Raw genomic sequence first — 22,086 nt, forward strand, 5'->3', positions numbered from 1 at the left:
GCCAAGGGTAGGGAGGTAGGGATTAACTGTACAAAGGGACTGTTAAAAGATAATTTTCAAAAACGAATAAAATCATGACTCTCTTACAGATGTAAAAATGAAAGATTTTATTTAACTCATTAATGAGAAAACTGTTAAGGGTATTACAGCCAATTCAAAGGAGATATTGAAAAACAGAAACTTTATAGGTCAGGAATACTGAAGTGAATGTACAAATGAAGACAAAACTGATTTCTTCCACACAGCGGGAGGGAGGTCAATCGAACCTCCACAGAACAGGACAGAATTTGCATTTATATAGACAAGAAGTATTTTGCTTTGCTATTAGTTACTTACAACCTACAAAGTTGTAAAACAGCCCCAAGACAATGAAAGACTAGAATCAGATAACTTAAAAGGATGCACTGTATGTAGACAATGCATTATTTTCCACTGAAGCATATTTATTTTTCCTGCAGTGCACAGAAGGATATTGGAGTGATGAGAAATTTCTAAGTCATGATGGTGGTGGTAGTTACCTGGATGTATACATTTGTCAAAACTCATTGAACTGTACAATTAAAATAGGTGTGTTTATTTTATGTAAGTTATATCTCAATAAAGTTGATTAGAAAAAGAAAAGAATAACCAACAGCATTTGGGGAGGAGAGAGTGAGAACGAGTAGATATAGCAGGACTAATCGGGAGGCTATTATAGCTGGCCAGGTAAGGGGAAGGGCTCCCATTAGCGGTAGTTACTGACTTGGAGACGGATACACATGAATGAATGAATTCCTTATTTTCAAACTTCATGTTTAATCTGGGGGAAGGTTCAAAAGTTTGATGAAAAGACAAAATATTCGACTGGATGTGAAAATAGTTTTACAAAAAAAAAAGTCCTAAAAAACAAAGAACACAGTGGCCTCGCATTTAGTAAAAGCAGTATGGCGTAGCAGGTTGCTCAAATGCTAGGTTTCTTTGGGCTAATATTTGAGTGTTTAGCATGTACCAGACATCTTATTAGGCTGAACCACATGAAATTGCCAACATTTGACCCTTTTGACCCAGAAGTGGCAACTTCATGTAGTTCATCCTAATATAAGTCCTTAGATTCTTATTTACTCCTCACATCTGTGAGGTGGGTAGCCCCTCCCTACACCCCACACTTTTACAGATGACAAAAGCACCCACCAAGGGGTCAAAGAATTTGCCCAATAATATCACCTTCTTAGTAAATGATAGAAGCAAGGTTCAAACCCCTGTGGCGGACTCCAGATCGGCATTGTAACTAACCCCTGTGATGCACTATTCAAAACACTGCAGAAGGACTTCCTTGGTGGCGCAGTGGTTAAGAATCCGCCCGCCAGTGCCAGGGACATGGGTTCGAGCCCTGGTTCAGGAAGATTCCACATGCCGCGGAACAACTAAGCCCGTTCGCCACAACTACTGAGCCTGCGCTCTAGAGCCGGCGAGGGAGAGCCCCATGCCACAACTACTGAAGACAATGCGCCTAGAGCCCGTGCTCCACAACAAGAGAAGTCACCACAATGAGAAGCCCGCGCACCGCAACAAAGAGTAGCCCCCCTCGACGCAACTAGAGAAAAGCCCGCACGCAGCAACGAAGACCCAATGCAGCCAAAAATAAATAAATTTATTAAAAAAACAACAACAACTGCAGAGTCCTGGGCAGTGCTGTTAGGGATAGGAATGGTTTCTCAGAAATGTGCTTAGTCTCCTAAGAGTTTCTAAGGCTAAATCCAGATCCCAAATTTTACCCTATGGCCAGGTTTCTGGCATCCTTCCCAGCACCTCCAGGGATCTGCTGTCCCTACCCAGAAACCAGGAAGACTTTGTGTTCCTCCATATGGCCCCTGGGTAGGCATCTTCCTAATAATGCCTTCTGACTGCTCCTCACCTACCTGGCCAAACCCCACCCCACCTGCCCTGTGTCACGGAGCTCACAGTCCCTAACAGCCCCCAGCCATGAAAATCGTCACTGCCACTCATAGTTCCTGATCATTATCATAAGCTGAGGTTTTATTTCATGACCGCACGCCCTACACGGGAGGATCCCTGCACGAGTGTCCCTCTGGAGGGAGTGGGTGGCCCCACTGTTTTACCTAGGATGAAACTAGGTGACACCCAGTGGCAGGGCAGGATCTCTGACCACTCCTTCAAACGTGGCTAGCTGCTGTCCTTCTGGGACTTTATCCCCACATCTGAGTCTCAGCTCTCTCCTGGCTTTTGAAGTGCTGGGAAATTGGGTGCAGAGCGGCAGGTGTTTTTTCGAGTCTCCACCTCCAGCAGGGGAGCTGGAAGAGCCTTGGGGGAGTTACTTCCAGGCTTTCCTCCCCAAGCCACCCTACCTTGGTGCACATTTGCGCAAGAGCTGAAGGCTCCCGCGTTGGGCTGCGGCGCGTCCCTAGCCCGCGAGGCTCTGGCGGTCGGTGAGCCCCGGCGTCGCCCTCAGGACCCCGCAGGAGTCGCACAGTTGGACTGGAGAGCGCCGGCAGGCGGGCTGCGACTTTCCCCGAACAGGAATTCGCTTGGGGCTGCGCCGGCGACAGCGGCGGGCACTCAGGGCGGGGAGGCAGCCAGATCAAAGGGAGCCGCCCGCTGGGCCAAGATTTGTCCGGGAGCGCGAGGGGCCACCCCTCCGGGGAGGGCGGGGGACACCCCGAGCGCTGACCCGAGAGCAGCCGGGGCGCCCACGCCGGGCCAGGGAGAGAGAGAGGGAGAGAGAGAGAAGAGAGAGAGAGAGAAGAGAGAGGAGAGAGGAGAGAGAGGAGAGGAGAGGAGAGAGAGAGACAGAGAAGAGAGAGAGAGAGAGAGAGAAGAGAGAGGAGAGAGGAGAGGAGAGGAGAGAGAGAAAAGAGAGACAGAGGAGAGAGAGAGAGAGAGAGAAGAGAGAGGAGAGAGGAGAGGAGAGGAGAGAGAGAAAAGAGAGAGAGACAGAGAAGAGAGGAGAGAGTAGATAGAGAAGAGAAAGAAGACAGAGAGAAAAGAGAGAAGAGAGAGAGAGAGAGAGAGAGAGAGAGAGAGAGAAGAGCCGCGCGCCCCCGCCCCGCGCGCCCCCGCGGCCGCCGGAGCTCCCCTCCCGAGCCCTGAGCGCTGGCGCTGCCGGGCCTGCGCCGCCGTCCCAGCGCTCCCGCCCCCGGAGGAGGCGAGGCCCGGCGTCAACCGACTCGCCGGAGCGGCCCGGGAGGCGCGAAGGCGCCGGGCGGAGCAGCCTCGGGAGGGAGAGGATGCCTCGACTCCCCGGCCGCGCGGCGCTCCCCCTCTGCGTGGTGCTGCTGACCGCGCTGCTGGCCGCGGTGCGAGCGCTCCCCCTGCGGAAGCCGCGGGGCCCCGGCTGGAGCCACGTGAGACTGGCGGAGGTGAGCGGCGCGGCGCGGGCTGCGGCGCGCTGGGTCCCTGCTCCCCCGGCCCCCAGCTCTGGCCGCGCGGGGAGCAGGACCGGGACGCGAGTGGTGGCCCCCGAGTGCGAGGGGCGGGACCGGCCCGGACGTCGGCGGGCATCGGGCGGTGGCCAGGTGCGCCGGACCTGCGGAAAACACCCCCGGGCTGTGAAGCAGGTCACCCTGGGGAGAAACGTTACTTCTGTGCTGAGTTCGGTGCGCAGACACCCTGCAGTCTCCCGGCTTCCTTTCCCATCCGCCCGCCGCGTCCCCGCGGCTGCCTCGCCCTGAGCGAACCTCTCCTGCAGCCATGAGGTTCAGGTGCGCGCTCCGAGAGGAGTCCGGAGGATGCTCAAGGACCGCAGCGCTTTGCGGAGTGGCGGGCGGATGTTGCTGAGGTTCCAGCGGCGAAGTGAGCCCCTGGTGCAGCCTCTTCAATCAAATCTTCAAAGGATTTGGGTCCTTTAGGGTGTGAATTGAGAGAAGGTGAGGTAGTAAGTGGGGGCCTCCAACTTGCTGGGTGGGACCTTTATATCATTAGGTACTTGAACAAGCAGAAGAGGTCGGTAAGAGGTAGAGGAGCGCTTTCTGGGGGTGGGGAGGGGCTGTGAGTGGGCTTTTGCGGGCGACTGAAGACAGAGGAGTGAGACCAAGAGTAGTTTAGACACGAAGAGAAATCACCGTCTGTCAAAACCCGCGTCTCCCGTCGCCAGGGGTCAACGGTCCAGCCGTTCCCTCCTGGACCACAGCGGACTCATCCCCATGGGGACAAAGCCCGCCAGACTTGTTGCAGGGTTCACAGGAGCAGGCCTGTGTGGCAGGGGGTCCTGGCCTCTCAGTGCACGGAGCAATTCTAGGGGGAGGCCGCAGTGGCTCTTCTCATTTTCCAGATGAGGACACTCAGGGCCTGAGGCGGGTGCAGGAGAGCAGTGAAGTGGGCGAGAGCCTGAGCTTGGGGCCCTGTCAGTGCCCAGGCTGCTGAGGCCCTCCAGAGGCAACGGGAAGAAAGCACGTCCCCTGCATTTGAGGGGGGGGTGGTCTCTGTGGACCCTTGTTTGTCCATCTTTTTTTCATGACTGCCCTCCCTCCTAAGGAGATTTTTAGACTCTATTTGTTCTAAGTGCCTCCCCCATGAAATTTTAATACCACAGATATGCTCTCTATTCATGCACTAATGCCCTTTGGAGTGTTACAAACCATTGTTTTGCAATAATACTTAGATTTTTTTGCCTCCTCCTCCAAGATCTAATTTTTGCCCCTGTTGAGAGTACGTCCTGTAGACCAGGCGTTCTCAACCTCCGCACTACCATCATCCTGGGGTTACACACTTCTTTGTTGTGAGTTGTAGCATTGTAGGATGTTTAGCGGCATCTCTGGCCTCTACCCACTAGATGCCTGTAGCACCCGCTGCCCAGAGCCAGACGTCATTTCCTGTGGGATACCCACTCTTCCTGCCCGTTGTTAGGAACCACAGCTGAGGACAAATCTAGAGGAACTGAACAGCCTCTGGCCAGTCCACTTCCTCAGTGGAGATGACAATGGAAAATAAAATGAACTGAATTGGCATAAATACTTTTTTACTTACCCCTTTGACTGTAATTATTTTTAGTATGTTTGCCAGATCTTCCCCCAAGGCCAGCCCAGAGGATGAGTTACTTCAGAGCCAAAGTCACATCCCCAAGCCCTGGTACAGAGCCTGGCAGAGCCCTCAGAAACATGTTCAAACAAATTACAGGCATGGAGGAAAAACAGAGCTTGGAGCCCGAGGCCTGGGGTTCTGGTCCCAGCTGGTTATTAACTCATGTGTGACTCCCCTTGGACAATTTCCTGACATTTGAAAGGAGGGGCTAAGTCACCTCCATGGTCCCGTCCAGCTCAAACGTTGTTTCCCATGTGTGAATGATGTGTGCTCAAGCAGTCACACGTCGAAGGTGTGAGCTGAGGAATCATGTTGAGAGAGTGCACACTGCTATTCTAGGGCCTTGGTGATGTGTCAGACATCACTGACTGGCCCAGGGGGCTTTGTGAAGAAGCTGAGGAACATAAACCCCCCTGGATCCAAAGGTGTAGGATGACTGCAGGGCAGTTAGCATCGCTTGGGCCTGACAGACTCAGTACAAAGTACTTAACATGATGTCATTTCATTGTCAAATATCTGACATGGGCATCATTCCCATTTTCCAGATGAAAACAATCGAGGCACAGAGATGGTAAGCCTCACTGGGATTGGGAGCCAGGTCTGTCTTTCCAGAGCTACACTGAGACCTTTGCGTGTCATGCTCCAGCCTGCTCATCTAAAGTCTTGAAATCATTACTATCGTGAGCAAAATATGCCATCCTCTCTCTGGGCAGGCCCGTTGCTGAGCCTCAGTTTACTCCCACAGTCGAGTGGGAATGAGAACCCACTTTGTTGGGTGGCATGCGGGGTGAGAAAGCACTGTCCGCGTGGGTGGCCTCATCGTTACAAGGGGCTGGAGCCACGCAATTTGTTGGGTGCTGGACGAGCAAAGAATGATACAGCTCTGCCTTGGGTATCTTCTATTCTAGTCGGGATCAGAACACCACCCAAACAGCTGCAGGGCATTTTGTGTTCCTATAGTCTTGTTGTCCTCATTTGAAGGACAAGGAAACTGACAATGGGTCCAATAACTAAGCCAGGGTCCAAACCCAGCTTTGCTTAATTCTCCAGCCCCTGGGCACCTAACCCTGGCACTCACCACCTCCTAGGCCAGCAAGGGAAGACCCTGGGGCAGGGCGGAGGGGAGCTGGGGACTTGCAGCCACAAGAGGGTAATGGAGCTTAGAACTAGGCAAGAGAGAAGAATTGATAGAGGGCAGCTCCTCGGCTTCAAGGACTGTCCCGCAGGAAGGATTCCCCCACGGGGCAGAGCTGGGCACATTTCATGCTGCGGCAGCAGGGATTCAGCTGCCATGGGAGGAAGTACTTTGTGAGGGTGCAGGCTGAGATGAAGGACTAAACACAGAGGAAGGAGCTCCCCAAACCCGGGTCAGCGTCATGCACGTGGTAGGGGTACTTAGGCGGCACTTCAGTCCTGGTGCGTCATCCAGCCAGTTACCTGGCAGCAGGGCCTGGACTGCAGGAGGGGCATGGTGGGTTGAAAGGTCTCATCTGCCAGGTGGGTGGCACCGAGAAGCAGGTATTTTTCTGAAGATAGGCCTTCTTTGGTTGGGGTCTTTCTGGCCTAATCAGTGAGCAACTGACAGAAGGGGAACTGGAACCCAGGTCTGTGTGAGGCGAGCCTGTGGCCCTGCCCTCCGCCACCTCCTGCAGCTGGGCACCTTCCCGCCTCTTGACTGTGAACTTTGTTCTCCCTCCAGACCATTCTTCTCCCTCTGAGAGGTCGGAACCACTGGAAAGGTGGTTGAGGGAGAGAAGGAAGGTCAGGAACTGAGACCTGGAGGCTGGGCTGCTCAGTGGTCCCAGGCAAGTCCCAGCCTCACTGGATCTCGGTCTCCTAATCGTCCCTGCCCTTCTCACCTCACTTGGTTGTTATGAGGATCAACGGGAAGGATGGATATGAAAAGCAGTACATCCTGTCCTAGTGTTTTGTTCATTCGACACATTCCGCACCCCACAGTGGCAGGCAGTGAACCAGAAGGTGCTGCCCGTGCCCGGAGCTGGCAAAGCACAAGGATTAAGAGCACAGGCTCTCTAGCCAGATCATCTGCCTCAAAACCTGGTCTGCCAGCCCCCTGTGTAACCCTGAGCAAGTTCCTCCACCTCTCGGATCCTTGGCTGCCTCCTCCAGGAAGTGAGGGTGACGCTGGTACCTCGTGGTTGTGAGGATTCATTGGGTCCTACCTGCAGGGTGCTCGACAGCACTGGCTTCGTAGTTCATGGGGCCCAGTGCAGAATGAAAACGTGGGGTCTCTAAGCATTTCAAGATGGCAACAGCAGAGCAGTAAACCCTGTGCAGCGTGCTGTACAAGTGCACAGGTCACACAGCATGAAGCCAGCCCTGGTGCTTGGAGGGTGTGCTCTGAGGTAGGTCTCCCTCCCAGGCCAGGGTGGGCTGGGTTAGAACAGCGCACACCAGTGAGGAGGGTGACATCCAACCCCACTCCTCTGCCGGTGGTCCTCTGGCCTGTCTGGAGAAGCAACCGCCTTTGAAGGATGGGGCTCCAGCACCTCCGGGAAGCCGTGGTGACTGTGTGTGCAGCCGGGCTCTGTAGGGATGCACCCGGGCCTCAGCAGTGGCTGCGCGGAGGAGAGATGCTGGACTGCACCTGGCAACTGGATTTCATTATCCGGAACAAGTTCCTGACCCCTGAGAGGAGGCAGAGGGGAGAAGGGAGAGTGGGGGGACTGTGAGGGGAGCTGAAGCAGGTTAGCAGGCAATGCTCAAGCAATGCAGTAAGGGTTTGTGGGTAGGGGGGGCTCTTATGTTAACTGGAAACACATGGGTCAGGGCTGCCCTGCCAAGCCTGGGAGCATATGCGTGGGCCCGTGTGTGTGTGTGTGTGTGTGTGTGTGTGTGTGTGTGTGTGTGAGAGAGAGAGAGAGAGAGAGAGAGAGAATGAATGGTGGGGACATATCTTGGTGTATATCTATATATCTCGTGTTTATCTGGGTAATGACACCATCCCCAAAAGAATGGAGCTGTGTATTTGTACACGTGTGAAACTCCACATTTAAGCATAAAAGATGTGGGAGGTGGTCCCGTGGGATAGGGCAGGTGTTCTTAAACAGGCGGGAGCCTCCGAAGTTGCTTCAGAATGTCATGGAAATACACCGCCCAGAGATCTGCATCAGTAGAGGAGGGGGGCGGTCTTCAAACCAAATAAGATGTAAAGAACCAACACCGTGCTGGTGAGAGGGGTGCTGCCCGCTCTCTCTCTGAGAACTATCTATCACCACCTCTAGGTAACACTCACTGCATGTGCCAGGCGCCGTTCTAACTCAACAGCCCTATGAGACAGGGATGGCCGGCCGTTTCCCTAATTTACAGGAGGAGAAACTAAGGCAGATTAAGTAACCTGCCCACGGTCATACAGCCAGTAGGTGTCCAAGTTGGGGTTTGATCCCAGGTGATGTGGCCTCCAGCCTGCACTCCTTACCACCACCTTCGGGGCCAGACAAGAAGATGAAAGCCGAAGCGCTTTTTGAATGCAGAGGGGGTTGCGCTTGGGGGGTAATTGGCCTGAGTGTCTGCGCAGGCGCGTGTGCACCGATGCCTGGGCGTTGAGATCCGGCAGAGCTGAGTTTGAGCCTAAGCTCCCATAGTGTAACCTGTGAGACCTTATGGAAACCCCTTACCCTCTCTGAGCCTCCACAGCCTCATCGTTAACACAGAGATAGTCACACTCACCCCTCATCAGTGCTGGCATTCATTCAATCACTCAGAAATGATTTACTGAGCGCCTGTAGCGTGCCAGGCACTGTGCTAGGCACGCGATACAGCGTGACAAAGCAGACAGACATTTCTACCTGCACGGAGCTTACACCCTAGCTGGAGTAAGTGTCAGAAGGTATGTAAAGGGCCTGGTCCAGGCGCGGTACGGAAGATGCGCTCAGACGGTGCTTACACGTCAGGGCTCTGAGTGCTCTGCCCACATCCCTGCAGGCCTCACTTCCAGTTGCCTGAGGGCTTTTGCTGGCACTAGGGCCTGCTCTGAGCTGTGCACGGCCAGCCCGAAGCGCCTGGAGTGCCCATCCTCTCCCCCACCCAGCCTCCCTCAGCCGATGACCGATGGCATAACTGAGGCGCCCAGTGGGATGCGCTCCAGTCGTGCACCGTGGTCACTGGCTTCACGGAGCATTCTTTACTAGCTGCCTCCCTCCCTGACTTGCTGCCTCACTCCCTGCTGGTGTCTCCAGGGATCACTTTCCAAAGGAACCACTTGCCCTTGAATCTTTGTCTCAGGGTCGGCTTCTCAGGGAACCCAAACTAAGATCAGATGTCCCCCTCCGCTCCAGGGAGTTCCCCAGGGGCTGACACACAGGGCAGGAGGCTCCAAGAGAGGAAGGGTGGTGTGTGTGGCTGTGATGTTGAGCCAGGGCTTTCTGTGGTCTCTGCTCATCGTCTGGTCCGATTGGGCACCAGGGTGGGGAGGGGTGGAAACGGACACTTTGAATGCCTGCTCAGTACCAGCTCTGTCCCATCACCGTTTCCATTTTACAGATGAGGATGCTCACAGAGGTTATGTCACCTGCCAGGGTCCCACAGGTCAGAAGCCAGGCCACCACTGGCATTCAGACGCAGGCAGCCTGACTCTAGAGCAGGGTCTCTTAACTGCAGCACTGTTGACATTCTGGGCTGGATAATCCTTGCTGTGATGTTGTGCTATGTATGCATTGTTAAGATTTCTGGTTTCTACCCACTAGATGCCAGTAGCACCCCCTTCCCCGCCCCAGCTGTGACAACTACAAATGTCATTGCCAAATGTCCACAGATGAAACCTGGTGTTTGTGCCCAGGAGGCTGGGGTATCTAAATCAGCTAGAAAGGCTGCAGACCCTGAACTGCTGCTGCCCCAAGTCTGCCTGTTTCTGTGCCCAGAGGCTGCAGACAGAGGAACTGCTGGGCAAAGTCTCGGGGACAGTTAGGGCTTCCGTGGAATGATGGGTGGGAACTGCTAGGAAGGTGGCATCTGGGGATGCTCCAGGCCTCCAGGATTGGCCAGAGAAGGGGTTGGGTTGTTCCATTACTCATCTATCCATCTTCTGCTCATCCGTCCCGGCTATCTGGACCAGAACACTTTCACTCATCGAGAGACTCTGGGCCCCGGTTGAGATGGGCCCACGGCTGCCCTGGGACCAGGTGTTTAGTGCAGGAGCCTTGTTCATTTTGGTTGTTTTTTGTTTTGTTTTGTTTTGTTTTGTTGGCTGCGCCACATGGCATGCGGGATCTTAGTTCCTTGATCAGGGATCGAACCCGTGCTCCCTGCAGTGGAAGCGTGGAGTCTTAACCGCTGGACCACCAGGGAAGTCCCAGTGCAGGAGCCTTGGAGCCAGGCCTCTGGGGACCACAGAAGGAGGGGGTCAAAGGGGAGAGACATGAGAAACAAGACTGATTCAGCCCCTGATTTGTGAAGTAGACTCTCAGCGCTCCTGCCTGCAGTGTTGGAGCATGCTGGTTAAGAGTGTGAGCTCTGGCTGGCTGGTTCAAATCCTGCTTCTAACAGTAAATGTCTGTGTGACCTCAGGCAAGTTACTTGCCTTTTCTGTGCCTTAGTTTTCATGATCAAAATGGAGATGACAGCTAGCCCTTACCTCTGAGGGTTGTTGGGAGGATTAAACGAGTGATTTAAGTGTTTAGAATAGTGCCTGCCACAGGGGATGCTGTGGAAGTGTTTGATAAAGAAAATTCTGACAATCCTTCCAGGTAGGAATTATTATTCTCATTTTGTTGATGGGAAATCATCAAATTGAATGAGCAAGTGAGAAGGAGAGCTGCGATTTGAACCCAAGCTGATCTGACTCTCCAGACCCATGTTTTTCAGCCGTACCACACAGTCCGAGGTATGAGGCGGGAGGTGGGCTCAAGGCTGTGGCCCACAGGTGAGGTCCACAGGCTCCTGGCCCCTGAGGCTCACCAGGCAGCCCTGGACAGGGCTCTTTCTGCCCTGGTATAGAGGCAGAAAGAAGGCTGTAGCCTGGGTGAGGCTGTGGCCTGGGTGAGGCAGGGTCCACAGGCTCCTGGCCCCTGAGGCTCACCAGGCAGCCCTGGACAGGGCTCTTTCTGCCCTGGTGTAGAGACCTGGGCAATGGCTGCAGCCTGGAGGTAGGTGCCGACCCAGTGCTCCACCGTCTGAGCAGGGAAGGCCAGAGCAAGAGTCAGAGACAGCCAGGACTGCTTTCACTTACTATTTGAGCTGCATCAAGGACAGTCCCAGTGTGGACCTCATGGCACTGGCTGGTGGAGGGGATTCACTGGCAGACAGACGGCCACACAAGCAGCCTGGAATAGGAAAAGGGGCCGGGCCCCACGTGAGCAGGCGGAGGAAGGTTGCTATGGTCAGGGATGCCAAGAAGTACAGCCCCCGCACGGATGGCTTGGGAAGGCCAGGTGGCAGGGGAGTGTGCTGAGGGGAAGGGCCTGGGTCTGCTGCCCACGCCCCTGTCGGCCTTCCTGAGCCTTCCTGCCCTGACGTGGGAGGGCCTGGGTGTCTGTTCTCTGACAAGGGCCCTGGGGGATTCTGAGGCAAGTGTCTGCAGACTGCACTTTGGAGCCACTGCCTTGCACATCTCACTTCCCCTCTGGGCCTCAGTTTGTTCATCTGTGAAATGAGCAGGTTGGATTGTGTCTCTTCCACGTGTAGAAACCTGATTTGAACCCTCCTTCTCGTGCCTCGCGCTGGCATCATTTGCCCGAGCGCTTTGTGGACGCCGTCCACCCTCTGAGGTGTTAAAGCAGACACGTTTGGATACACGGTTTCCAGGCAAGTTTGTGACCTGGTCTGCTCCCAGGGCTCCCAAATCTCCCCCTGCTCCCGCCCCCCACCAGCCTTTTCCGGGTTCGCATGGGCGCTGACCTCAGGCACCCCTCCCTCCCATCTCTCCCTCAGGTCTCGGCCTCCCCAGACCCCAGCTCTCCTAGAGAAGAGGAGCCCCCTCTGCTCTCCAGAGCCCACCTCCAGGCAGGGCTGCGCCGACACAGACGCTGGGCTCTCACTGAGCCAGCAGCCCTGACCCTGGACAAGACCTCCTTGCCCGGGACCCTGGAGGACGCTCCCTTGCTGCTGGAGCTGCAGAAGCTGCCGGGATTGGCCAACACAGACTTGAGTGCCCCAAACCCCAATATCCAGGTGAGAGCTACGGGGGGGCCGTGGGCCCAGTGGACACCTGGAGAGAAGCTGGGCTGAAGAGCTCAGCTCTGAAGTCAGGCGTCCCATCCGGTATTGCTTGGAGGGCAGGGGTCCTGTGCAGGTCGGAGAAGGTGACAGCCCCCGCCCTGCCTGTGGAGCAGTGGGTGGTGGCCTGCCCACCAGAGGGGCTTTATGGGAAAGAAAACTAGAGGGGTTGATGGAATTCCAGTTTACATACTCCACCATCAGTCCCGAATCCCTAATGACAATAATTCCTGCATTTTGTGTACCATTTATAGCTTACAAAACACTTTCACCAAAAGAGAAAACAGGTCACAAAAATATAGAACACACAACATTCTAAAGTGTTTAAAAGTGTGTGTGTGTGTGTGTGTGTCTATATATCTAAACTTGGAAGGTTAATCACCAAAATGTTACCTGAGATGGAATATGGGTGATTTCCATTTTCTTCTTTATATTTTGCTTGTTCTTTTCCCCAAATTTTGTTCTGTGACCTCCTATCGCTTTGTAATAGCCCAAAGTGACGTTTTTAAAGTTCACTTTCACATAAATGGTTTCACGTTACTTCTTTCCTGTCCACGATGTAGTGGGCGAGAGCCCTCCCCAGGGCTGTTGTGCGGATCTGCTGTCATTTGGTCTCATTTTCCGGCCCTAGAATGAGGAAATGGAGATTCAGGGCCGTCCGTGGCCCCAGCAGTTGCTCAGCCTGTGGGCTGGTGGAGCCAGAATTCAAACCCAGCTTTTCTTAAATGAGTGGGTCTCCACCCTGGCACGTGTTAGGACCACTACGCCTGGCCCTACCTCACACACCAGTTAAATCCGTGTCTGGGGTGGGGTCAGGGGCTCAGGAATCGCCGGCAGATTCTGATGCACAGCCAGGTCTTACACTGTGACCCTCTGTGCCCGGGGAGACCAAGAAGGTGGACCAAAAGAATGGGCTGGTCTGGAGAAAAGGTCGGGCCTCTCCCCCTGCCCCTGCCCCTCCCCCCAGGCTTGTCCTCTCCCCTGCCTCTGGAGTCTGGCTCTGAGCCCTCCCTCACTGGCCGGGTGTGTCTGTACCTCTGCAGGTGACCATCGAAGTGGTGGAGGACCCCCAGGCTGAGGTGGAGATGGACCTGCTGGCTGAGCCTAGCAATCGCTGGTCCCAAGGGGCCCCCAGCTGGCTGCCGGCCAAGGAACTCTTCTGGCCCCTATTCTGGGGCTACCTGGAGGGCGAGGAAGGGAAGCCCGGTCTCAAGGGCAGAGCCGCAGGGGAAGAGGAGGACTACCCTCCAGAGTACCGTGAGAGTGAGGACCAAGAGGACCACGACGAGGAAGACGACGATGACCAAGAGCATGGGTTCAGTGGGGCCGCAGGAGGCTGGGAGCGGGGCTGGCTGTCCCCCGGGGACCGGGCCTTCAAGGAGCCTGATAGCTCCGGTGAGCTCCCCCATCTTGACATCCCCAGCCCTGGGGGTCCTGAGTGGAAATGGGGGTGAGAGCTTCCCGGGCAGGGGCAGCTGGGGAGGCCTGGAGCCTAGGCCTGTGCAGACACCATCATCAGGCAAGCATTACCCATAGCTTGCAAAGTTTGTTTGTTTGTTTTTCAAACATTTGACCCTCACAACAGCCCTGAGATCCCCTAAGCAGAACAGACATTTGTTAATAATATATATATATTCATATCCGTTTCCAACAAATTAAGAAATATTATAAATCCCACCACTCACAACTGACCTCACCTTCAGATTGTGTGAGTTTGAACCCTGGGTCTGCTGCTTACCAGTGAGTGACCTTGGGCAGGTTAACCTCTCTGGGCCTCAGTTCCTTCTTCTCTAAAATGGACATGGGCACAACCCTGACTACGTAGAATTGGGTGTAGAGGGTAGTAAGTGAGTTAGTACTTTTTTTTTTTTAAGATGTTGGGGGTAGGAGTTTATTAATTAATTTATTTATTTTTGCTGTGTTGGGTCTTCGTTTCTGTGTGAGGGCTTTCTCTAGTTGTGCCAAGCGGGGCCACCCTTCATCACGGTGCGCGGGCCTCTCACTATGGCGGCCTCTCTTGTTGCGGAGCACAGGCTCCAGACGCGCAGGCTCAGTAGTTGTGGCTCACGGGCCTAGTTGCTCTGCGGCATGTGGGATCCTCCCAGACCAGGGCTCAAACCCGTGTCCCCTGCATTAGCAGGCAGATTCTCAACCACTGCGCCACCAGGGAAGCCCGTGAGTTAGTACTTTTAAAGTGCCAGTACATAATAAAGTATTGGCTATTACTTGTTTTTTAGAAAGCAACATAACAACGTAGACTATTCAGAAAATATCGCCTAAAGCCTGTCCCCCGCCCCATGACAGGCATTTTTATTTTTGCATATTGCAGTTTCAATTTTCCCTGGGTACAGACATGTTTCACACACAGTTACAGCACTTCTCCCCAGAGCCCTGGTGTCTCCTCGTTGGTTCAGACTAAGACGTAGCAGGCTTTTTCCATTTCACCAAAGTCATGTAAGCTAACAGGCAGAATTTTCATGACTTTCAGCTTTTCTTCCATTGATTTTCCTTAAACACTTGGTACCAGCCTGCTCAGGCCTGCCTGGGAAGCGAGGAGAGAGCTGGGTGTGTGTGTCAGTACTTTGGGGGTTCCACAGAGAGCCCTGGGTCTCAGGCCCATGCAGCCAAAGGCCTGTGGGTACTGTCATGGTGCATTTTGGGTCCCTCAGACCAGGACGTGGGGAGCAGGGACATTCTTTAATACCCCCAGTGCCAGGGAAGTATTGTCACTCTTGGTTTTGACTGGCACAAAAACTGTAGCTCAGAGATGTCGGGGGACTTGCCCAAGGTCCCCTCAGCAGTGGTCAGGTGGCCTCCAGGTGGCTTTACCTCTTCGTTGCTGTGTGGGCACAGAGTGGGTGGCTGGGAGTTGTGACACCTCCTGCATTTGCCCGGGTGTTCACTGCACAGGGGTACCCAGATGAGCAGACTAGTGGGGCTGAAATTCAGCCCATGCTCCGTCCGCTAGGGGCGTCCTGGCCCGGGGTGGATCCTCCCAAGGAAGGGGTGCCTTCTGCTAATTCGCAGCAAGGCACCCCGTGGGCTCTGCTCCCTCACCCCTGGCTCCCTGCCTTGACGCAGACTCAGCTTCAAGAGGAATGGAGCCCCTGGTCTCCCTGCAGTGGGAGCTGCGGCAGCGGCAGCCGGCAGGGGACTCGGCCCTGTGGCTACACCTGCACTGCCACTGAGTCCCGTGCCTGCGACCTGCCCCCCGTCCTGGTGAGATGAGCCGCAGCTCCTGCAGACGGAGCGGCTTACACGCTGGACTTGGTCCCCTGGGAATGTGGGCGTGTAAGCCTTGTATAGGGTGGGCTTGGGAGAGGGGAGGCAGGAAGCTCACACACACGGTGGTCCTGCCCCGTGCCAGGCCTGTCCCAGATGCCGCGGGCACCGAGAGCCTAGTGAGGGCTGGGCTCCCATCGGGAGCACAGAGGTGCCCTGCGGCACCACCAGCCTGGCCTCCTCTCTTCCCAAAGGCGCTGAGGACAAGGACCCCTTGGGCTTCCCCAGTGAGGGGTGGCGGCCCCTGGCCCACAATTCTACGGACATGCTCAGCCCAGGTCAGTGGGGGGCTAGGCCCTGCCCCTGGGGGTTTGGGGGAAACCTCTCTCGGGAGGGTGGAGCCTCACCGCGCGGGCAGGAATCTTGCCTCCATCCACTGAGGCAGAGGGTACATCTTCCAGGTGGAAGGTTAGCCCCCCCAGCAAGGGGACCGTAACATTTCCAAACCCCCTAGCCAGGCCCATTGGCCTTTCCCAGCCTGACATTCCTGCTGGGAAGAAGGTCTTGAGGGGAGCCCAGAGCTTGGAGACCATCTAGTGGGGTGTACGCTCCCTGGCAGTAGGATAGGCTGGGGACATTCTGGCTTCCACTCCCTGGTCACTCTTGGAGGCTCCTGGCAGGCTCTGTCTGGGGAGCAGTTGCCCTCAAAAACAGGTCAGGGTCCAGAGCTCCAGGACCGCCCCTTCCGGCAGCTTGGAGCGGGCCGCGCTTTCCCCAGCACACTCCACATCTGTGTCTCTTGCACCCCACAAGGAGGCAGGCAGCTGCCCACAGCCCCCTTGCAGATGGGTCCTATGCTCAACGCCACAGAAGCTCACTGAGCCGGGAGGGTGCACCCGGCCCTGTGTGGGGCAGGGGATTCCCAGAAGGCCAAGCCCAGTCCCTGCCCTCAAGGGGCTCAGGTCTTCGGCAGAAAGACACACACAACCAACTTAGGTACAGCACTGCCAAGTGGGCCCAAGGGTCTGCAGCAAAGAGGGAGGAGCAGTTTGTTCTGGGTGGCCAGGGTCAGAGGCCACATTTTCCAAGAGGCCACATTTTCCAAGGTAGGGAGAGGGGTGGAGGGCAGCATAGACAGAGGGGTCACAGGGGGCCCAGAAAGACAGAGTGAGCCTAAGAAAGGCAAAGTTAAGAACAAGAATGGGCCAGTGGTGAAAACAGTGAAACATTTTCTTACCAAGAGGCTAAAACTGCTGTCCCTGCCCCCACCCACCCCAGCTCATTCCCCACGATCCCAGGATCTCTCTCGCCATCCAGCATCTAAAGGGACAAGGCCTAGCTCCGCAGAGGGGCTGTAGGCCCCTCCTCCAGCCCCTTGGCCGATGTCCATTCGGCTACAGCCTGTTGCTTCAGCTTGCCTGGGTGGTGTGTGGTTGCCCTTATCTGTTAACAGCGGTGGCCACGTCAGACTGCCCCCCGCTCTGGTGTGGGTCCTTCCCCTCCTGCCCCTACGGCCCTACCAAGGCACAGCTTTGCACCAGCTGGGGCCTAGGCCTTCCCCCTCCGTGCATTGGCCCTTGACCAGTACCCCCCACCCCAGGGGCTGACCGGTCCCCTTCCCACGCTCCCCTGCCCTCTGCAGATGTGGACAGCTGCGAGAAGTGGCTGAACTGCAAGAGTGACTTCCTAGCCAAGTACCTGAGCCAGGTGCTGCGGGACCTGCCCAGCTGCCCGTGTGCATACCCGCTGGAGGCCGTGTCCAGCGCCGTGAGCCTGCAGGACGAGCACCAGGGCCGCAGCTTCCGGTGGAGGGACGCCAGCGGCCCACGCGAGCGCCTGGACGTGTACCAGCCCACGGCCCGCTTCTGCCTGCGCTCTCTGCTGTCCGGGGAGAGCAGCACGCTGGCCGCCCAGCACTGCTGCTACGACGCGGGCAGCCGGCTGCTGACCCGAGGCAAGGGCGCCGGCGCGCCCGACCTCGTCAGCACCGACTTCTCGCCCGAGCTGCACTTCAAGGTGGACACGCTGCCCTGGATCCTGTGTAAGGGGGACTGGAGCCGCTACCACGCCGTGCGGCCCCCGAACAATGGCCGGGCCTGCACGGACAACCCCCCCGAGGAGGAATACCTGGCGCAGTTGCAGGAGGCCAAGGAGTTCTAATGAGGGCTGCTGTGCTGGAGAACTTTCCTCACGGGCCGCTCACCCTGCCTGGCCCAGACCTGGTGAGGCCAGTCTGGTGCCTCGAGCCCTCTGCCTTTGAACCTGAGACGGGGAGGTCAGCACCCCAGGTGTTGGTGTGGGGTTGGGGAAAAGGTTGAAGAGTGTATAAGGCCCAGGGTGAAAGGAGGGAGCTCAGCTCCCAAGGCCCCCGGGGCTGCCCCGAGATGCGTAGCTGTGGCGGCCTTACCTCTTGCCCGCTGGGAGGCGCTGTCGCAGCCTGGACACCCATTGTCCTCCCTCTCCCTCTGTGCTCAGGTGTGTGCCCGGCTCTCCACACACCCTGATTCCCGGGACCAGCAGTGAGTCACTTAGAGCCCCAGCCGTGAGGGCCAGTCTCGTCATCCCGGCCCGCGGGCCAGCAGCCAACCAGCCCTGGGCCAGCAGCCCTCCTTAGCGCTGAGCGGTCGCATGTGGCCCACTTGCCCACCCCCTCAGCCCCGAGCGGCCTTTCATTGGACACCACTTCAGTCTAGGGCTGAAGGCCATCAGTGGGACCGTAAGTGGATAGACAGGCCGTGGCAGCCAAGACAAGGCAGGATCCAGGTGCAGAACGGATCAGTGAATGCTGGTCCCTTTCTTTGTCCAGCTCACCTCTGTTCTGTCCAGTTGTAGGAATGTGTGGGGCTGGGAGATCACAGCGCCCTGAATGAGCACAGTGGCCAGGCTTGGGGTGGGTTCAGAACCAGCCCAGAAGGATGAGTCATGTGCAGGGTGAGCTGGTAAATCAGCTCTCCCGGGGGGGGTGGCAGGGGGACAGCCCCAATTTGTAGCATTTGGGCAATTTCTGTGGTGTAAACGTTCCCACTGTGGCCCACTTCAGGCTCCCAAGGTGATGTCGCTGAACACGCTGAGCTCAGAGTTGGGAAGAGATGCCTATGATCAGCTCTCCCAGCACACCTCGTGCCTCTTCCCTGCCTCCCCTCAGCCCTCATCTCCCCCTTCCCTCTGCAACCACACCTTCTTGCCTTCTGCGGGGTTGAAATGCTGATATCCCAACTGTCTCTGTTCATGAAAGCCTCCAAAAGTAGGGACTTCAGTCCTAGCCCCTAGGCAGCTGCCCTGAAACTCTCTGGGAACCTCAGCAATAAAGCACTTTATTTTCAAATTCTGTCTGATGAAGAATTTGGAGCCCCAGCAGAGCAGAGGGGTGTAGGGAGCCCTTGCTTACAGTCCAAGCCAAGCTCCCCTGGACTGCGTTTGTGATTACCTAACCCTGCTGGGCAGGCAGAGCTCCGGGGTGCAGAGTTTAGTTTAGACTAAACATCAGTTAGGTAATCTTTACTTGGTCATCTTTACTCAAACTCGTAAAGGGTTACCTAGGAGGCACGGAAGAGCTAGCAGGACCTTAGGGGCACATTCACTCCAAGTCCTTTGGTCAGATAGATCAATTGCATTTACGCCAGAGGAAGTGACCCCACTTCCCCAAGCAACTTGCTGCAAGGGGATCCAATGCAGAGTTGTCCCAAGAATTACACCTATGAGAGACCCCTACCTTAGTTGGTACCCTTACCACACACTCCACTGTCACTTCTGGCATTTGGGGAAGTCACATCAGGAAGCAGAATGAGACAAGGTGTGTTCAGAGCCACTACCTGGAGAAACTCAGAAAGCCAGATATTTCCAATTACATCACACCTAGAGGGAGGTTTATTAGTTTGGTCCGGGATCACCGTCTAACAGCACTCTGGTGCAACTAGAATATCACAGGGTCAGAGAGGCCAGGATCTCGGGTCACTAGGTGGGAGCCAAGTTCCCTTCCCTGTCTCTTGTCTGGGGAGTTCAATACGATTAGCACAGGAATGTTTCAATTATGTTTTAGCTGAAACTTAAAAAAAATAAATAACAAGATAGAGATATCCCAGAGTCTGTTTTCACAGACTAATTCCCCTCCTTCCTAATATAATTTACCTTGACACTTAAACACACTGTCTAAATTTAATCTATACCTAATGCTTTGTCTATTACCCAGACTGAACTTAACCAGCCCCATTTTTAATCCAAGTGACATGCTAAATTGCTACCACGTCAGGCCACAGGTGAGAGAAACTAAAGAAAAGGGGGCTGAAAAGGAGCCTTGAAGGGGCTGGGGCGTTGATCAGCTATAAAATGGTGTTTATTCAAACTGTACAAAGGAGAAAGAGATGCTGTGCAGGTGGCTGCCGGCTTAGGGAACACCTGTGTGTGAGCAGAAAGAATCACAGAGGGGTCACTGACCCTGTTAAAGGGAGGATTTCAGGAGCCGCTGGTATCAGAGCCAGGAGAGGCCCATGAAATCAGAGAGGACCCTCCCCCGCTCTGGTCCAGTGTAGGCCGTCCTGGCTCACCTGGCTGTTCTTCCCATCCCGGACACCAGGAGCCATCCGTGGCTACGCATCCAGCACGAACACCACAGCTGTTTCTAACTTAGCTGCTCCAGCCACCTGGATGTTTGTTTTTGCCCCATTTTTCCTCCTCTGGGTTACCTCGTAAAAGGTTCTAGGCTAGGCAAGACTGGTCACGTTGAGAGCTTCCCCGGTGCTGCAGTGGTTAAGAATCCGCCTGCCAATGCAGGGGACATGGGTTCAAGCCCTGGTCCGGGAAGATCCCACATGCCGTGGAGCAGCTAAGCCCGTGTGCCACAACTACTGAGCCTGCACTCTAGAGCCCACAAGCCACAACTACTGAGCCCGTGTGCCACAACTACTGAAGCCTGTGCACCTGGAGCCTGTGCTCTGCAACAAGGCACCACAATGAGAAGCCCACACACCGCAACGAAGAGTAGCCCCTACTCGTCGCAACTAGAGAAAGCCGGCACGCAGCAATGAAGACCCAACGCAGCCAAAAATAAATTAAAAAAAAAAAAAAAAGACTGGTCACATTGAATTCTTACTAGGGTTTAAAACAACCAACAGTACAAACCTGCCAGATCCTGCTGGCCTCCCTCGTCTCTTGGAAGACAGGATGTTTCAGATCCTTTGTCTCGTTCACAAAAGGGACCCAGATGTGCTTCTTTGGCTCCTCTATTACAATTAGATTTTCTTAACCTGTTGAAGTGCTTCTCAAAATCACCCCTGGTATCAATATCACCTGGGATATTAAAATGTACGCTCACAGGCCACACCTCACACCCACTAAGAGTATCTAGGGGTGGAGCCCACTTTCCTGCATTTAACAGGTTCCCCTCAGGAGGTTCTTAGTTGAGGAGACCCCTTGGCCTAGGATTTGCAATTTGGCCAATTAACCAGATTTTCAGAAGATCAATTCCTGCTCAAGGGAAAATGTGTGGGCTTGGGAGCCCAGAAGTCAGCAGGTAACATGCCACCGGGGGCCAGAGCTCCTACATCCATCTCTAATGCTCTTATAGGTACCTATTATACTACCCATTTTACAGATGAGGAAATTTGCCCAATTTGTTAGGAAGTGACACATTTACAATTCAAACCCAAGTCCAAAGTTCTGTTTTTAGCTCTGTCATTCTGCTTTTTAGGCTCCGATGGCTAACCAAAATGTTATCGGTGAAATGGAAGTGGTGAAAATTGGAACAGCCATCAGTCCTGGGGATATGAATGTTACCGAGCTGTCATATAACAGGAACTTTGCCTGGTGCTTTGGTTATTACTAAGACACTTGTAAACTTCACTTCAGATTTTTCCTAGGTATTCTGGAATTGGTAACTCTCCCGCCAGGTGTGAAAGGGGTCCTTTTTTGTCACTGGTCTCTGTGTTAAGAGGGGTCCTTGATTTGCTGTTTTTGTTGATTTTGGCCACGCCGTGCAGCACGCCGGATCTTAGTTCCCTGACCAGGGATAGAACCCATGCCCCCTGCATTGGGAGCACGGAGTCTTAACCACTGGACTGCCAGGGAAGTCCCAAGGGGTCCTTGATTTGATTCAAGCTAGAGCACAGGTAGTTTATCAAAAAGTATCTGTTCGAAGCCCCAGGAAGCAGATATAATGCTGAACTAGATGCAAATTAGTTCAGCCCAGCACTTGTTGATTAATTCAAGCCGAAGGAGGATATTGGGGGTCTAAATTAGCCGGATCAGTACTGATTTCCTACTTTAATTACATTTTGGCCAAGTCATGTTGGTTGGATTAGCCTGCAGACCTCACTGCCACCTAATAAAACAGGCAAGGACAGATGAAGGAAATAGCTGTAACTGCAGGAGGTAGTGTCTGGATTAGAGGGTGCTGACTCACACTGAGGTCACCAGGGCGGGGCTTGTCGAGGAAAATGACCCTCCCTGTGAAGGTACAGTTTACCTCTTCCTGCAACGTGGCAATCTGGACCCCACTGGAACCCCTTCGTCAGTGCTCAGTAAACTTGCTTAATGGAACCAGGTATTTAAAAATATATTCGTTTCTTCCTCTTTCTGGGAGTAACAACAGGCCTGGAATTTCCTATTCCAGGAAGGATGCCTAACATGCTAGAAATGCAGCTGCTTCTTTTCAGGGATGAACGCGACGAGGCAGTAGAC

The 22,086-nt window shown here is 54.7% G+C and overlaps 1 protein-coding gene across 2 annotated transcripts; it reads left to right on the forward strand.

Annotated features, from left to right (window-relative positions):
* The first annotated feature begins 2,059 nt into the window (after window positions 1-2,059).
* Window positions 2,060-20,448, forward strand: ISM2 (isthmin 2). Of its 2 annotated transcripts, XM_033850780.2 has the most exons (5): window positions 2,060-3,356; window positions 11,905-12,144; window positions 13,233-13,584; window positions 15,666-15,749; window positions 17,054-20,448. In XM_033850780.2, exons 1-5 carry the CDS (start codon window positions 3,225-3,227, stop codon window positions 17,569-17,571), a joined length of 1,326 nt encoding a protein of 441 aa, XP_033706671.1. In that variant the 5' UTR covers window positions 2,060-3,224; the 3' UTR covers window positions 17,572-20,448. The 2 variants fall into 2 exon arrangements, with proteins under 2 accessions (XP_033706671.1, XP_033706672.1); XM_033850781.2 differs by lacking the exon at window positions 15,666-15,749 and having other exon boundaries at window positions 2,062-3,356.
* The last annotated feature ends 1,638 nt before the right edge of the window (window positions 20,449-22,086 follow it).

Source organism: Tursiops truncatus, chromosome 2 (assembly GCF_011762595.2).
Source record: "Tursiops truncatus isolate mTurTru1 chromosome 2, mTurTru1.mat.Y, whole genome shotgun sequence".
Taxonomy (NCBI): domain Eukaryota; kingdom Metazoa; phylum Chordata; class Mammalia; order Artiodactyla; family Delphinidae; genus Tursiops; species Tursiops truncatus.

Bases quoted from the DNA above. Each gene is read 5' to 3' on its own strand.
- ISM2 (XM_033850780.2), top strand. From the start codon at position 3,225: ATGCCTCGACTCCCCGGCCGCGCGGCGCTCCCCCTCTGCGTGGTGCTG. The intron at 3,357-11,904 runs GTGAGCGGCGCG...TCTCTCCCTCAG, and splicing joins GCCACGTGAGACTGGCGGAG to GTCTCGGCCTCCCCAGACCC. The intron at 13,585-15,665 runs GTGAGCTCCCCC...CTCTTCCCAAAG, and splicing joins CAAGGAGCCTGATAGCTCCG to GCGCTGAGGACAAGGACCCC.